General features: G+C 35.6%; 1 protein-coding gene across 5 annotated transcripts in view; it reads left to right on the top strand.

The window, feature by feature from the left end:
* Nucleotides 1-15925, top strand: part of LOC107655159 (myelin regulatory factor-like) — a 38552-nt gene extending 22627 nt beyond the window's left edge. For 2 of the 5 annotated variants that reach the window (XM_016442579.1, XM_016442582.1), the window contains exons 4-28: nt 1-139; nt 2413-2474; nt 2706-2928; nt 3592-3692; nt 3776-3890; nt 5061-5256; nt 5341-5417; nt 5510-5620; nt 6477-6576; nt 6918-7118; nt 7323-7431; nt 8580-8689; nt 8768-8928; nt 9023-9095; nt 9630-9712; nt 9796-9864; nt 9986-10081; nt 10898-10974; nt 11071-11184; nt 11972-12199; nt 13094-13187; nt 13270-13332; nt 14752-14857; nt 14963-15037; nt 15287-15925. In XM_016442579.1, the coding sequence (XP_016298065.1) occupies nt 1-139; nt 2413-2474; nt 2706-2928; nt 3592-3692; nt 3776-3890; nt 5061-5256; nt 5341-5417; nt 5510-5620; nt 6477-6576; nt 6918-7118; nt 7323-7431; nt 8580-8689; nt 8768-8928; nt 9023-9095; nt 9630-9712; nt 9796-9864; nt 9986-10081; nt 10898-10974; nt 11071-11184; nt 11972-12199; nt 13094-13187; nt 13270-13332; nt 14752-14857; nt 14963-15037; nt 15287-15370 (2867 nt within the window). In that variant the 3' untranslated portion in view covers nt 15371-15925. The remainder of the gene's footprint in view (nt 140-2412; nt 2475-2705; nt 2929-3591; nt 3693-3775; nt 3891-5060; nt 5257-5340; nt 5418-5509; nt 5621-6476; nt 6577-6917; nt 7119-7322; nt 7432-8579; nt 8690-8767; nt 8929-9022; nt 9096-9629; nt 9713-9795; nt 9865-9985; nt 10082-10897; nt 10975-11070; nt 11185-11971; nt 12200-13093; nt 13188-13269; nt 13333-14751; nt 14858-14962; nt 15038-15286) is intronic. The other 3 variants (XM_016442581.1, XM_016442580.1, XM_016442583.1) reach the window with 3 other exon arrangements.
* The last annotated feature ends 2437 nt before the right edge of the window (nt 15926-18362 follow it).

Below are 18362 nucleotides of genomic sequence, written 5' to 3' on the forward strand. Positions count from 1 at the left end.
GCCAAAACCCCTACCCGCCTCCACCACCGCTGAGTCACCTCAGACACAACTACCCCTGTCTGGGGCAACAGCAGAGCCAAACACCCCAACACCAACAGCCACACGTCAAACCAGACCACCGCGGACAGTACGCACCGGGGTAAGAGAAAGAGACAGCAGAAAGGAGCAAATGTGGCGAAATGTGTCAACAGATGAATTTTTTCACCTATTAAAAAAAAAATGTATTTTCTATTGTTTTTTTGCCGTTTGCTGTATTTTTGCTCTTATGGCCACATTTTTCTAATGAGAAAATTTAGTATGAATTTATACAATGTTATTTGTACAGAAACATACAGATTTTTAGGGGGAAAAAATATAAGCATATAGGTCCACCCCTAAACCTAACTGTCAGTGAGTCATAAGCAGATCATACGAAAACATACAAATTCATAGAATAATTTTATATATATTATTTTAGAACAAATTTGCATGATGTTATTCCAATTAAAACTAGTAAAAACTAAAAATATTTATTATTATTATTAATTTTATTTATTTATTGTATTTTCTTAAAAAAAAAAAGTAGCATTTCAATTTAGATTAGCATTAGATTGTTTAGATATATTAATAATAATTTATTCATTTATATAATTTTAAGTCATCCTTCAACCGGCTTAGAAGGTTGCTGAAGGCTCTAAGAGAAAGTGGCCGCAGAGTCATACAAAAACATACAAATTCATATGTATTAGACACCAATTCACGATAATGCAAAATAGTTATTAATTGTCTTGGGCACAATAGCACAGTTTCATCACAACAAGAATCATAGTATGTAAAATTTGAGTAGAATAGATTAAAACTTACCATGAGAAAACACAACTTTTTTTGATTTCCCATCAAATTTGATAAAGTGTATGATATTTAGAAAAAATATCCACCCTTAAATCTAACCCTCAGTGGGACATAAGCAGATCGTATGAAAAGATACAAATTCATACAAATCGGCTACCAATTCACGATAATGTAAAATAGTTGCAAACTGCTGTAAGCACAATAGTGCAGTTTCAATGCAAATTCAGAATCATAGTACGTCAAAACTCATGTGACTGGTCACAAAAGTTACACGAAATGTAACTATTTTTCGAAGTGGTAATTTTGTATGAATTCATATGATGTGATTTGTATGGTACTTAAAAATGTGACTAAAAAATTTTATAAAAAATGTGACTAATCTAAGGACTAATCTGTCTGTGGGGCATAAGCAGATTGTACGAAAATCTACGAATTCATATGAATTAGTTACGAATCACCTTGAGCTTGTGTTGATACATTCAATATACACAATAGTGCAGTTTCATCACAATTTCAGAATCATAGTACGTCAAATAGTTTGCCCCACCCCTTTTGATATGCCCTGCCTCTTAATTTTGTATGACCTCAGATAACCCTCAGTTCAGATAAAGGCTGAGTAAGACAGACGGAGGAGTGAACTGGGACTAAGCGCTGAGACGCAATGGGTCAGGCCTGATAACCTGTGAGGAGTTGTGCAATCACTAGGGGTGTAACGGTACACAAACATGACCGTTTGATACGTGCCTCGGTTTTGACATCATGGTTCGGTATGGTTTCAGTACAGCAGGGGGAAAAAACTAAACATAAAATTGCTTTTTTTATATTTAACAGTGGTTTACTGATCAAATTGTTCTTTCTTTATAATTATAATTTAAAAAAAATTAGGGATAGAAATCTACCTCAGATTCTGATCTAAACTAGGGAACTAAACTCTTTTACGTTACTATAAGGTTACAATTAACAACAGAGCCCAAATTTAAATGTAATTACTATTTATTTTTAAACAAAATAATCAACACTCAACTTAAAAAAATATGCAAACATATAAATTGCGCATAATGCAGTTTTTAAATTAACTTCTAAATTATACAATTTCTATTTGTTGGTGAAAAGAGCGTCAAAACGGCATTTATTGTTTGAATTTCCTGAAAATTGACATAATTTGAAAGATGAGACTTTGTTTCTTATCAAAAGTAACAATATATAAAACTGACAGTGTCCAATGAAGTTACACTCATGCAGTGGCTAAAATAACACTGTATTTGTTCAGTACACATGCGTACCCAACCGAAAGACCCGTACCGAATACATGTACCTTTACACCCCTAGCAATCACAAATGCTGTTTTATAAAGTTGCCCAAAAGGAGGCAGCAGATATGTTGTTAGTGAGCTTTCTGATTGGTTTCTAATTAAAACATGAGTCTTGTTGAGGAGAGCTGTGATCAAATAAACAAAGCAACACATTAAAACCCACTCAGAGTACCTTGCAATTGCAGGGCAACCAGAGCAGCCCTGACAATCACTCATGTTGTCATGTGTTTAATGTATATAAAATGTATTTAATGTTATTGTTGTTGCAGGACGCTACCCGAGTCCCCTCCTGACTCCAGCTCAGAGCCATATTCACCCCAGCAAGCCAACGGTTAGTTCAGTCCACCAACCAAGAACATACACAGAAAGTTGTTTAATTATTCTTTCAGAATTTTAAATATATTTTCGATAAATGTGTACATGAAAAATGATTCACGGGCAGAGGGTGAAGAATAAGAACTTATTATGCATATGTATTATTATGTATATGTATATGTAGAAATCAAAATTGAAGGAAATATTAAATGTAACTGAATGCCTGCTTATTAATTTTCCACATTAGATCCACACATGCTCAGGACAATGACGCCCGAGAACATGTGTCACATGACCAGTCCTCCGCCTCTTCCTACACACCCCCACTATCCCAGCATGCACCGGGACATGTACCTTAAGCCAGAGCCCATGATCTCACAGTATGCGATTGGTCCAGTCAGCGGCGGGGGCGGAGACATGCAACAGAGTCAGATGCTACATCAACTCCTGCAACATCCACAAGGACCAGAGTAAGAGAGAGAACCAGAGGAACATTTTATTGCTTAGAGGTTGCTCTTTCATAGCTCAGGGGACTTATAAGAATATGACCTAAATTATTTATCTGAAGGACCCTTTGAGATTTTAAGTAAGGTGAATCTTTTAATACATTTTATATATATTATATACAACATTTTTTGTGTGATGTTATTCCAAATAATTAAAACAAATAAAAAATGATTTATTATCCATTTGTCACATTCAGCAGTAATATTACAATCTCAAAAACCCCTAGTGGTTTTTTCATAAACTGTAGGTGAAGAAATATTATTTCAATTTAAATTTTGATTTAATGTGTTTTTGTAGCATTTCAATTTAGATTATATTATTAATATTTTTAATTTTTTTTACCTCTAAGTCATCCTGCTGCCTGCTTGCAAATTTGCTGAGGGCCCTTAGTGGTCCCCTAGCCCCCTGGTTTTGTTTTATTTTGTTTTGTTTTAACATTCAGCAGTACTTTTACAATCTTAAAAACCCCTGGCGTTTTGTGAATTCCATGTGAAGAAATATGATTTCAATCTTGATTTTGTGTTTTTTTTTTTATATCATTTTAATTTAGAGTTAGGTTATTAAATAAGTAGTGTCAAAGGTCAAAATTTTCCACAGCAACAAATAAATGCTCTGTGTTTCTCCAGTGGGATTCCCGTACATCCAGCAAAGAAGAGAAAACATTCAGACTCTCCCAACAGCACTATCAACTCACAGATCCTCACAGGCATCATCAAACAAGAGCCAGGTACACATACACACACACACAGGTACCTCAACACAACTGCATTTTCAGCACTGCATGATGTAAGTGCGTTCGTGTTTTCACAGGTTTGATGCAGGATGCAGAAAACTCATACCTGGATCCAAACTACCAGTGCATAAAGTGGCAGCCGCACCAGCAGAACAAATGGACTACATTGTACGACTCCAGTGGAAAAGAACTGTGGGTGCTGCCCTGGTCTTACGCACCTCTGCATTTAGATTTATGACAGAGCAATGAGAAATGCATTGAGGGCGAGAGTTGTGTGTTTGGGATTTAATGGGGTATAGGGAGGTATCAGGCTGTACTAAAAGAGACAGAAGAGAGAGAGATGGCAGAGGCCAGGGAATTCCTATGAGGTGAGCAGCGTGTAGGAGTGAGAGCAAGAGCAGAGATCTGGCTTACAAGACAGAGGAATGAGGATGAACAGAGAGAGAAAGATCAGGCACAAGTGGCATGACTTTAAGTTTTGTACCACGAAATATTTTTAGTTTAACTAAGAAAATGGGTTATTCTGTAAGTGTTGTGATAAATAGAAATTATTTCATATGAAAATTTATTTCTACATATATTTTTATACATTTACATACAAAAAAAAGTTTTTTTTCAAAATTATCAAACTTTGATGGTGATATAGATTTTATAAAATAATTATAATTTATATAATTATAATTATGTTCATAATTCTTTATAAAATAACATTTTATGTATTATATTTTACATAATTTAATGTGTGTATATATATAATTGTTAACATATAAACATAAATATAACAGTTAATTTTAAAGTTATTTTGAAAACATTGATAGTGATGTGTATATACGATTACAATTTATTATTTTAGTTAACAGAAAATCAATGACATCAATATTCATTACTAAACCTAAATATTAAATATTTTTCTTAAAACTTTTAATGTCAACAGATCATGTAAAAAAAAACAAAAAACATGTACACCACCACACTTTTGTAGTACATTGATTGAATGTAATCACATACATTTATTTAATAATTATTTCTAAAAATAAACTAGATAATTAATCATTATTAGTTATAATAATTAACATGTATTTTAAATATTATATAATTTAATATGTAACCTTATATAAAATATAATACATTTAAAAAAAAAAGATAATCAGAAATAGATTTTGAGATTGAGATTTTTTTTTTACAGTAACCTTAAAAATCATCTTAAAAATCATCTAAATAATATTAATTTCCTTTTTTTTTTTTATCATAATTTACTTTAATTTAGGTATTTTCCCCTGAAGTCCTCTTATAATTTTAACAAAGACATTTAACACCCTCTCTTCTTCATGCAGTTTTCTTTCTCTCTTTCTGCTTCTCCAGTCCGATGCCTACATATAGGGTGGATGCAGATAAGGGTTTTAACTTCTCCTTGGCTGATGATGCATTTGTGTGTCAGAAGAAGAACCACTTCCAAGTGACCGTGTACATCGGGATGCCAGGAGATCCCAAATATGTCAAGACCAGCGAGGGGCTACAGCCCATTGAATGCTTTTACCTGAAACTCAATGGGGTCAAGGTGAGCCAAAAAAACAGAACACATGTCACTACTGTCTATAAACTCTTGCCTGTTCTAGTATGTTTTTATCTGTTTGTCTTCCAGTTGGAATCGATGAATCAGTCCATTAATGTGGAACAGTCACAGTCTGACCGGAGCAAAAGACCCTTTAAACCAGTTGTGTACGTTTTTCACATTATATTTACTAATATTATGTATTAAGAGTGGTTTTTAGGTTGGCCTGTGACATAAATGTTAACTATTTGTTTTATAGAGTGACATTGCCGCCAGAGCAGGTGACCAAAGTAACGGTGGGACGTCTCCATTTCAGTGAGACCACAGCTAATAACATGAGAAAGAAAGGCAAGCCGAACCCAGACCAGAGGTATGAAATATAACCATGACAAAGTAATCCTAACTAGGTTTATTTATAACTTTTTTACTGCCCCCTCAGGCCATCCAAGATGTAAATGAGTTTGTTTTCTCACTGGAACAGATTTGGAGAAATGTAGCATTGCATCACTTGCTCACCATTGGATCCTCTGCAGTGAATGGGTGCCGTCAGAATGAAAGTCCAAACAGTTGATAAAAACATCACAATAATCCACAAGTTATTCAATCCACTCCAGTCCATCAGTTAATGACTTGTGAAGTGAAAAAGTGAAGCTGCGTGTTTGTGAGAAAATACGAGTCCTCTATCCATATTATTGCTTTCTCCAGTGAAAAAATCATATTGTCTGAATCAGGAGAGAAATACGCACACATCAACCAAAGTTGACAAGCAAAAATAGTCCAAAATAGTTCTAAATAAATATGTCAGTGTATTTTGATGTGAGAGGACAACAGGGGATGGATTTTTTTTCACTGGAGGAAGCGTTTTTGTGTATTATGGACTCATATTTTGACCAGAAGCAATGGTTTAAAGATAAAACATCTTAATGATGGATTTGTTTCTTACAAACACACAGCTTTTCACTTTACAAGACGTTAATTGATGGACTGGAGTGGTGTGGATTACTTGTGTATTACTGTGATGTTTTTATCAGCTGTTTGGACTCTCATTCTGACGGCACCCATTCACTGCAGAGGATCCACTGGTGAGCAAGTGATGTAATGCTACATTTCTCCAAATACTGTTAATACTGTCCACAGATATTCCACAAGATCAAAATAACACAGAATATTCCTCTAAACCTCTTATGATTTTTCATTAAAAACACTTACATTTGTATTTTGTGTAGGTACTTCATGCTGGTAGTAGCTCTTCAGGCTCATTGTCACAGTCAGAGCTTCACATTGGCGGCTCAAGTCTCCGAGAGGATCATCGTCAGGGTAACCGCTGTCAGTCTGGTCGTGTCTGTCTGATCGACCTCTTCCAATCACAACCTGTTTCTCTGTGTCAGTGATCCACCTCTGACCAATCACTATTACTGTTACAGTTTACTGGTTATGCTGCTGAATTTGTTTGCATTTACTTTTGATTTATTTTCTTAGTATTAGTTGAGAAATATAAATGCTGAAGATATCATAAATCTTAATTATGTGCAAAATATTTATTTGAAGTTTTATGTATAAATCTATTTAAAAGTCAACTGAATTTGCAGTAACACCTTCCCTTCTCAGCCATTTACTTAAATTATTGTTCTATTACTTAGTTCTTTCTTTCTTTCTCTGTCTCTCAGGCGTCTAACCCAGGTCAATTTGAGAGTGACAGTGAAGTGTTGTGGCAGAGAGGGCAGATGCCGGACTCTGTGTACCATCACGGCCGGGTGGGCATCAATACTGACCGGCCGGATGAGGCTCTGGTTGTCCACGGCAATGTGAAGGTCATGGGTTCCCTTGTGCACCCTTCTGATATTAGAGCCAAGGAGAATGTAAAGGAGGTACATTTTTATATGTGTGCATATCTCTCCTTACACATGCTAAAGAACCGTTTTGACAGTTAAGAACATTTAACAACCATACAAACATTTTTAATCGCCCTGAAACTATTTCCATCATGTTTTCATATTATAAGAATTTAGCTGTCTTCGTTTATTTATTTACAATCCACAGGTATCTCTCACACTTTTTCTCTCTTTCTCCAGGTGGACACCACTGATAACCTGAGGCGGATTTCCCAAATGAGGCTGGTGCATTATCAGTATAAGCCTGAGTTTGCAGCCACAGTGGGCATTGATGCCACTTCTGAGACTGGTACTGTCCCCACAGATCAATTCCAGTGTAAATTCCCAATTGGGGTCATATTTCACCCCAAAATTAAAAGAAAAAAAATTGATCATCATTGTGTCTGGACAGTAATGAGAATTTGTGTTGGTGAAAATATGCTTAATTTTGATGCAAATAATGTTGCAATGCAAAAAAAATCTTTAGATCTTAAGAAAAATTAAATCTTAATTAAGTCTTATTTTAGTATTATGTACATTTATTACTATTTTGAATTACATTTTTATTTTTATATTTTCATTTTCATTTTAGTTGAAGTTATTTTATTAGTTTGTTAATATTTCTATTTGGCTTTAATTTATTTTTATTTTAGTTTTAGTCATTTTACTACTTAAACTTATTTATTTCTGTTAGATGCCAAGGCAACATTTCTAATTGTTATTTATCTTTTTTTTTTTTTTTTTTTCATCTAATATTCTTATTTTAGTTTATGTCAGCTTTATTTCAATTATCAAAAATATTTTTTAAATAGTTTTAGTTACCAATAACAACACTGTGCTAAAATTATTCCTTATTTTCTCCTTTTGAATATGGGGTGAAATGTGAACCATACATTTATTTGTGAGATTTATTCATAAAGGATGATTCCATTACAGTCACTATTTAGTAGGTAGGACTGTAAAACTAGTGCTTAACAGAAACTTAGTGTGTCCAGTTAACAGGTTGTGTGTGTGTGTGTGTGTGTGTGTGTGTGTGTGTGTGTGTGTGTGTGTGTGCTCTCAGGTCAGACGAATGAAACAGCCACTACAGACCAAATGTATCGATCGGACCTCTGACTTTTCTCTCTGTGCTGCTGAGTGAAACTCATCAGTTATGAGAAGCTGTGATTTCAACTACTGAACAGACCACAGACAGACAAATAAAGAGAAAGAGAGGGAGGTGTTAAAACACTGTAAAATGAAGGCTGGTACTCTACATCGGGCTCAGCATCTAATGAGAAAATACAATTCAAATAACTTTTAAAAGCAGTAAGATAAACATTAACTGTAACTAGAAAAGGAATTAAACTGCATTGGCCACAGCCCACAGGCTCTATCTATCCATCTATACTTATACGTATACGTATCTATCTATCCATCCAGCTACAGTATCTAAACACAGGTTGTGTGTGTTATCAGGGGTCATTGCTCAGGAGGTCCAGCAGATTCTGCCGGAGGCTGTGAAGGAGGGAGGAGACGTGGTGTGTGCTAACGGAGAGACCATCCCTAATCTACTGGTGGTCAATAAAGTATGAGCACACAAACACATTCTTACAGATGCCCACACAGTCTCTGCCTCTCTCTCATGTGTGTGTTTGATTCTGCAGGAGCGGATCTTTATGGAGAACGTGGGAGCAGTGAAGGAACTCTGCAAACTCACTGATAATCTGGAGACTCGCATTGACGAACTTGAACGCTGGAACCGGAAGCTCGCCAAGCTGCGCCGGCTAGACAGCATGAAGAGCACCGTCAGCGGAGGCACTGTCAGGTGTGTGCTTATGAAGCTGTGCACTCACACGTGCATCTGTTTGAGTACATTCAAAGTGAGGAAGTCTGGAGAAATATGTGTTTTTTTTTTCTAGCCAATCAGGAAGCTATTTTAGCAGAACAGGAAGTGGCCCACTCAAGAAAAAAACAGCTAAGCCAGGAAGCAAGGTATGATTTAAAACAGCCTTCCACTTTAAAAAAATATATTCATATATTAAAAACAAGAATGGAATGGAATGAGATGTGATGTGATGTTACGGTCTCATTGCAGGTGAGAAAAACAACATCAATGTTGTTTTCAAAAAAACAGTTACTAAAATTATACTTTTAGGATGTTTATTGTGTTACTAAATTCCACTAATGTGATGCAATATAATCATATTGGATATGAAAGGATCATATGGAATGCAATAGAATCATGTAGGATGGGATAGAATCGTGGAATGGAGTAGAATCATTGGATGGGAAAGAATCTCATGGAATAGAGCAGCATCATATTGGATGGAATAGAATCATATGGAATGGAATAGAATCAGAGAATGGGATAGATTGATAGAATAGGATATGATTCAAACATAATGAATGGGATTGCACAGAATCAGTGGTATATGATGAGAGGAATGTAATAGAATAGAATAATTTGGACTGGGATGGAATAGAATTGGATGGGATGGGATGAGATGATTGTTGTTGTTTTTGCAGCGGTCCAACCCAGAGCAGGGCTGCCTGAGTCACAGATTCATGCAGGGCACCATCCTGGCGCTGGTCATCATAATGGCCTTCAGGTGAGGGAGGAAATCATTCACCCCAAACATTAGAATGAATATTTTGAGTCTTTGTTTCATGCTCATTATCATCTGTTCTGTAGTGTCATCTCCATGTCCATCCTCTATGTGCTCAATCTTCAACGCCATGGAAGCATAAGTGATGTTGAGGGGTATGTACGTGTTCACACACACACATCCATTCACACGTACACATCACCACGTCATGCTCAGAGGTCTTTCTCTTTATTTCTGTATGCTCTCGTTTGATCTCCTGCTGCTCATTTCTCTTAGTGTTGTTTGTAGCTCTGCATCTCGCTGCCTTCTCTTCGTCTCTTGGACGCCCTTCCTCACTGCAACCGTCACATTCTGTCCATCCTTCTGTCTGTGGTATGCTGTCCTCTTCTTTTCTCTCTGTTTCTCTATCACTTCATCTTCCCATCCAGCAGCAAAAGATTTCCAGTCCTACATTTCCAAAAAAAATAACTTTTTAGGAAAATTGTATTACTCAGAGGTTTTTGAGAAGAAGTCTCTTATGTTCACCAAGTCTGAATTTGTTTGATTAAAATAGAGTAAAAACAGTAATATTTTGAAATATTATTACAATTTAAAGGAGCTGTTTTCTATTTTAATGTATTTTAAAATGTAATTTATTCCTGCGATCAAAGCTGAATTTTCAGCATAATTAACCCAGTCTTCAGTGTCAATCATTCTAATCAATCATTCAGTGAAATCATTCTAATATGCTGATTTGCTGCTGAAGGAATGTTTATTATTATTATCAATGTTGAAAACAGTATATTGTGGAAACCGTGATATTTTTTCAGGATGCTCTGATGAAAGAAAGTTCAAAAGAACAGCATTTATTTTATTTACAACAGCATTTGTAATCTTTGTAACATTTCTTTAAAAAAATCTTTAATGGCTGCAAACTTTTGAAAGGCAGTGTTGCTTGGAAGATTTTCAAAGACTTCTCATTTCAAAGTATTCTTTAGGAGACAGACAAGAATTGATGAGAAATGTTTGGGTTCATATTGAGATCTCTGAATTTTGATTCAAACTGGTATCTTGGCAAATCTAAGCAAAGATTGAGCCATTTATTGTCAGCTTAATCTCTGGAAGAAACAACTGAGAGAATTAAGAATTAATTATTTGATTATTATTATTTTTTTCCCGATATGATCATTTCTTTCTTTGTCTCGGCAGGTCTCGTTCTGCTCTGGGTTCGGCTCGTCAGGCTTCTTTTTCCCGTGTCAGAGTGACCACATCCACTCTCTCCCCAGGTGCAGAAAAAACACTCACGTAACAATGCACATTGTATTTTTCCAAAACGCGTATTTTGATTGTTAGTTTGATAGACATTCATTATCTGTTTACAGACTCCACGTCGCCATCGTTGTCCAGTCACCCGCCCTGCTGTCCTTCAACATCTGCCACAACCAATCAATCAGCCACTATCGGTCTGTTGCCAGGCAACAACCAATCCACTCCTGGTATGACAACAATGTCACCAGACAAATTACAACTTTCGGCAAACTGAAAGTTTGTAAATTGTCAGCCATCAGAGCAGTTTCAAACAAATGACTTGGGAACACTTTACTTTAAGCTTTTATATGTAATGCATTATAGAAGTATTTTTAATGCATTATTATGCCTTGTAGTACACCTTATAATGCACTGTATGATCTCAACATAATTATACATTATAATATTTATCTATTAATTGCTACACCTTTAGAAAGTATAATTCATTAAATCACATGACAAACAGCCAATTTCGATGTAACAATAAATCTGCAAAAATTATAATGCATTTTAACTTAAGTTATGATTATTTCTGAAAATATACAATGCATTGTAATGCACATTATGAATACTTTTATAATGCATTCAAGTAAAGTGTTATCAATGATGACTTAAATGTTAATGTGAAATTAAAATTTATCTACTTTTTATTACATGTCTTACTCTACATTTTTTTTGTCTGGTCAAAAAGACCAGTGTTTCACTCAGAAAAATGCATCACATTATGGAAGTAAAATGGGTTGCGAATTCTCTTTCAGGTTGAATCAATGAATCAGTTTGATGAATGAATGAATCAGTGAACTGACACATCAATGATATCTTGTCATATCTTATCAAAGCTTCTTTATACTGCTCTTTTTGTTGGATTAAATAGAAAAAGGACTCATTCAAACCTTCTTTTCATATACAGTATCGTTTTTCTCTCACTGTATCTCTCTCTCTCTCTTTCTCTCTCTCTCTCTCTCTCTCTCTCAGACTCCAGCACTGGCGTTCCCACCCAGGCCACTATTAACAAGAAGGCAAAGTCTCGGCTGCTGGACAAAGACAGCCGGAACAAGAACCGTCTGAGTCACACGTCGTCTCCTCTGTTCCTCAGTAAAGGCAAACGGCCGCCTCAGCCTCCAGAGCTGAGCGGAGCAACCAAACACTTGCCTGGTGGACAACAGCCACCGTCCCGGAGACAGCGCAGTATCAACACACAGGGTAGAGACACATATATATAAATATAAATCTATATTTAAGTAAAACTATACATTAAATTTAATTTAAATTTTGAAAATAATTTTCAATTATATTTAATTGCTTTTTATAATTAATTATTATTAAAATTTTCTGTCTTTTACATATATTTACATTGTTAATATATGTATTTACTCTGCGATGTTTTAAAAGGGTGATTTTATTTTCAAAGTAGCTTTTAAAATAATTTTACTCTTAAAAATAAACATTGTTTATCATTTTATTTACATTTTGAAAATATTTATTTACTATATTTTAAATTGTTTAATTTTTATATTTAATTACATTTATAATACCTGCCTTTGACAATAGTTAATGTGTATTTTCTCTGCAATATCTGTGGGGGTTTTTTTCAATCAGAGCAGCTGTTAAAATCAAGAAGTGAAATACAGTACAAATCTAGCCAGTTAGATTTATCAACATAACAATGCATGATAATAAATAGCAATATTTACCAACATAGTTAATGTGTATTTTCTCTGCAATATCTGTTTTTTTTTTTTCAATCAGAGCAGCTGTTAAAATCAAGAAGTGAAATACAGTACAAATCTAGCCAGTTAGATTTATCAACATAACAATGCATGATAATAAATAGCAATATTTACCAACATATATTTTTACGAAAACATTTTAACATATAAAAACATGCCTCACATAGACTGTTTAAATAGGTTTAAGTGATACGAAACAACTCTTTGAATCAGTTTTCATTTGATTCATTGAAAAGATTCAAATAAATTAAATTTACTAATTCTAATGCTAGATTGATTTAAACCATCATAAGATTGTTTAATATTACATTTCCATCAAAATCAGCACAAATAAATTGTGAATTTTTGATGTTTGTTTTATACACAGGTGGAAATCCACCAGCGTGTCTAAGCAAACTTCACATTCTCGAGATGGATCAGGAGATCAGAACGCTTGATTGTTCCTCATCTGAGAGCTGCAGGTGTGTGTTCAGATTGTATATCTCACTGATATTATACTGATGTTTTCAGGCTTCTGATCTGATGGGTTTTATTTGTTTGCAGCTTTACTGTGTTTCTAAATGGAGACAGAAACTCATCTATGTCTTACATTACTCTGCACATGATGTGAGTATAAACACAGTTTTTGGCTTTTACTCCAGTAATATTGAGAAATTTGTTTTATAAGAAATGAGGCCTCACTGATATGATGTTTTTACGTGTTTAAAAGGAAAAGTAAAAAAAATGTACTCTCCCTCAGGCCATCTAAGATGTAGATGAGTTTGTTACTACATCAGATTTGGAGAAATGTAGCAACACATCACTTGCTCACCGATGGATGCTCTGCAGTGAATGGGTGCCGTCAGAATGAGTCCAAACAATGTAATCCACACCACTCCAGTCCATCAATTAACATCTTGTGAAGCAAAAACTGTTTGTAAGAAACAAATCCATCAAGACATTTTAACTGGCCAAAATACCATAACACTTCCTACTAGCTTCCACTTCCTAATTCTGACGGCACCCATTCACTGCAGAGAATCCATTGATGAGCAAGTGATGTAATGCTAAATTTCTCCAAACCTGTTCTGATGAAGAAACAAACTCATCTACATCTAAGATGGCCTGAAGATGATAATATTTTTATTAAAGTGTTTTGCACTGGCTATGTTTACATGCACAATTTTTGGTTCAATCGGACTGAATTCATTCCGATTGATTAATCTGAATGTAGAGTTTACATGAATGGTAAATAAAGAGATCGGGTTGATGTGCTTGTTTATATGTCACAAGCTTCAAATCGGAATTGATTTTTTTTTACATGCGCACACTGCACAAATATAGAGTTTCTCACTCTCCTACATGGTTTCTTTACTTGTTTTTAACAGCAGAATTAATATGTATCCATTTATGAATAAATATACATATAAACCGCTGTGCTGTGCAGTGTTGCTCATATTTATCATGCAGTACAAATTCCCCTCTCCGCACCCAAAACGGGTTGCCTGTGGATGAGAATCCAAAACAAGGACTGGTGAGAGGATGTCCTGCTCCACTTCACAGTTACCGAGTGAAAGGAGAGTTTTATAATGACAGGACATGCATTTATACAACACTTTATTCAAAAGGAAGAACCGTTCATTCTGCGCGTGATACGTCATTATACTATTTCTGCGTCATTGCACATGCGCAGTTCTTTCCGTTTCGGGGTTCAATCCGATCGAGTGTTTACAGGCACTCTCAATCGTATTAGAAAAGGAATAAACCACCCCCTTCAATCCGATCGAAATTTCATTCCGATCGAGCTCAATCGGATCGATTAAGGTGTTTACATGAAGGCTTTTCAGTACGATTGAGCCGTCAATCCGATTACAAATGGATAATTTGGTTGCATGTAAACGTAGCCAGTGTGTCATATTTCAGTATTTTATCAATGGATGTCCTCAGACACATCACAGATGTCTGGGATAATCCCGAATATCCTCTGACCCTAGAATCACCCCTGATGCACTTCTGACTCATCTAGATCTCTTGTTGTCCTTTAAGCTCCTCTGAGGAGGTGTGGGTGTGGCAGTGTGGAGCCACCAGGGGGCGACTCTGTCCAAATCAACCAGAAGCTTCTTTGTCACTAAAGCGGAGCACTTATACAGCGGTGAGATTATTGGTCCCCGTTTATATGGTGTTGCACCTGCAGTAACTGAGAATGTCACTCCTTTAATATGCTTCGGCTGTCACATGCAAACCTCTTTTCTGACAGGGGACCAGCCACCTGTGGTCACTTCCTGTTATGCCTTTTCAAGAGGTCACCTACCATTTTCGAGTGTCACATTCAGTGAGTGAACTTCAAACATGATGGTTCATCTCTTGCTCTTTCAATGTGTCCTAACCAGACACAACCAGAAATGAATTCTTTTAAACTGCTTGATTCACATGAACTGTGCAAAAGAATCAGTTCACAAAAATGAATCAGACTTCTCAGTTTTATCTGAAAAAAATCTGTCATGCATTTTTATTGTGCATGGTTAAGACTCTGTGTTTCATTGTTGTGGATAAGTTAACCATTCATCCTCTCTGTTTACAGAGTCTAACGGGATGTAGCAATGAAGATGACGACGTGTCCTCGCAGTGCTCTGAGTACAGTTTCCTCATTCAAAGCGCATGCTAAGCAGCGTCAAGATTCATGCTATTCAGCTTCAACTTCTCGTGTCCATTCGTATCGCCGCCCGAGATTCAAAGACTGTTTTATCTGGGCGAGCTGATAAAGACGTCTTATCTGTGTTTGTTCTGCGCATATTTGTACAAGACAAAAAGAAAATGAGCATTTTTCAAAAAAATCTTTTTCCGAGATCACTTAGCCTTAACCTTGATTATATATTACTGCTTATATACACACTTGCACACATACACACAAACATTTATATATTAAATTTCTTTTGATTTGCCAGGATAAAATATAAACAGGTACCAGTTAGTGACTGCTGGGTGGAGCTCACGCTCTGCAGTCTTTTCTCTCTGCTTCTCTCTGTCTTTATGTAAAATTGACTGTTACATCATAAATTGCGCTTGCAGTCAACATGAAATCAAAAAGGACCGAATTTACCCTCTTAAAACATGTTTTTGTGCATGATTCATTATTCTAAAGACATCAGTGGACATTATTCACATTTCCTTTAAAGAGCAAGTCATATGGGTTTTTGAAAAATATCTCTTGCAGTTTATAATGTAGCTATCTTTAAATGAAAACAATCTGCAAAGTTGTTAATCAAAAAAGTGCATGATAAAATAAAGATATTGTCTCTCAAAAGAGAGTCGATTCTGAATCGCCTTAACGAGTCGTCATATTTTCGAATCTTTTGCCTGTTAACCGGTATATGTCACTGGGTAACACATTTGCATAATCCTTTGATACGTTATGTGTACATTTTCAATTGAGTGCTCAAAATATCAAGTTTTTGTGCTAATATGTGATGTATACCTAGTGCAGCTTTAGGTTTCCAGGTAAAGCACGATATTACTGTCTTACTGAAGTAGTTCTGATAATTCGCTGTGAATCCACTATTTCCTAACAATGTGCCGATTAATGTAGACTGGCGTTGTTCTGATTACTTCGTTTAAAGGGGTCATATGATGCTTTTTTAAAGATCATTATTTTGTGTATTTGGTGTAATAGAATATGTTGGCACGCACGCGCGCGCGCACACACGATGCGCAAAACTCCGCATTTGAACAGTCAATAGCAAATACTTCAACTAGTAACAAAACATACTTACAGTCGCTGATTCAGAAGCGCCAGATTGTCATAGCAAAGTCAGAATTACCTCCTCTCCTAGGTTCACGAAACGGTCGTCCATAAAATGCATTGCTGTTCTGTTGTAAGTAATCTTAAAGATTCCTAAATGCATCTACTTTCGGAAGGCCAAATAAAGTGCTTTTGCTTTCGCCTAGAAACACACAGCGTCTCCCTGACATGCTGCTTCAACACTAACTGCGGTTACTGAAACCACGCCTTCTTTCTTTGCGTGCACATTTGGGCGCATTATGCAAATATTCCCACATAGTGAGGTAGATATGTGGGGGCGTGTTAGAACGAGCCGTTTTAGGGGGCTGTGGCAGAGACTTAACTTTGATAAAGAATATCTCTTTGGTTTTGAGACTTTAGTCTTTGCAACTTTAGGGATCTTATCTATTCACGAACAGCTTGTAACACTCCAAAGAGAAAGGAAAACTTGAAATCGCATCATATGACCCCTTTAATAATAAAGAATGTAGTGTAGCGCACAGACTTTATATTCTGGGAAAATTACAATATTTTCTGACCTTAGATGCATTTAAACCTGTTGTAGAGGACTCCAGCACAATATCAGGACACTTTAAAATACCATATGACCTGCTCTTTAAATGCCATTAAATTGGATGTGTTTACATGTCAACAGCTTTATGAACTTTAAAGCAATAGTTCACCCAAAAATGTAAATTTGCTCACCCTCAGGCCATCCAAAATATAGATGAGTTTGTTTCTTCATCAGAACAGATTTGGAGAAATGTAGCATTACGTCACTTGCTCACCAATGGATCCTCTGCAGTGAATGGGTGCCGTCAGAATGAGAGTCCAAACAGCTGATAAAAACATCAGAAGTAATCCACACCACTCCAGTCCTTCAATTACTGTAACAAATCCATCCTTTTAATGTCAAACTGTAGCTTCCAGCTAAAATATGAGTCCATAATTCAAAATAATGCTTTCTTCAGTGAAAAAGGAGAGAAATATGCACCGATCAAGCACTGTTTACAATCAAAAACAGTTCTTAACAAATATCTCTTTGATTTGATTTTGATGTAAGACAACAACAGGAGATGGACTTTATCACTAGATGAATCGTTTTGGATTATGGATTTTGGATTGGATTATATTTTGGATTATGGACTCATATTTTGACCAGAAGCAATGGTTTAAAGTTAAAACATCTTAATGATGTTTTTTTTTTCTTACAAACACGCAGCTTTTCACTTCACAAGACATTAACTGATGGACTGGAGTGCTGTGGATTACTTGTGGATTATTGTGATGTTTTTATCAGCTGTTTGGACTCCCATTCTGATGGATAATACTAAATTTCTCCAAATCTGCTTCTCGCTTAGCTAGAAGCATTCATTTGCATTCTTTATGTAAGTCTTTATAATGGACCATCTGCATGCAAGCCTTTTTATTTTTCTTAGTCACCGACTATTTATACACTGGAAATGGCTTTAACTGCACCGGCTCATTATTAATGATACACAAATAGGGTTATTTACCTTATTTTTTGTTAAACTTCTCATAACTGCTGTCGAACACTTATGAAGGATTTTAGCAATAATAGTCTTTACGTTTAACAGCCTCATTTCTGCTGTCGCATTCACTGGAGAGAAACAGTATAGATACGGATATAAAGAAAGCGGTGTAGAAAGTGAAGTAGGAGCCATTAAAACAACTACTGGATTTGTCTAAATTAGAGTCACTGGATTTCTCTTTAAAACTGGATAGACTTCTCACTGGAACCAACAGCAATTGCGGGTCAAACACTGTGGCAAAAACACTGGATCATTAAACTGGATTTTAAACACCTGTCAGGAAACACTTCAAATCGAGTTTTTACTGCGGTACTTTCTTTACATTA

The sequence above is a fragment of the Sinocyclocheilus anshuiensis genome, unplaced genomic scaffold, assembly GCF_001515605.1.
Source record: "Sinocyclocheilus anshuiensis isolate Anshui unplaced genomic scaffold, SAMN03320099.WGS_v1.1 scaffold779, whole genome shotgun sequence".
In the NCBI taxonomy this organism is placed as follows: Eukaryota; Metazoa; Chordata; class Actinopteri; order Cypriniformes; family Cyprinidae; genus Sinocyclocheilus; species Sinocyclocheilus anshuiensis.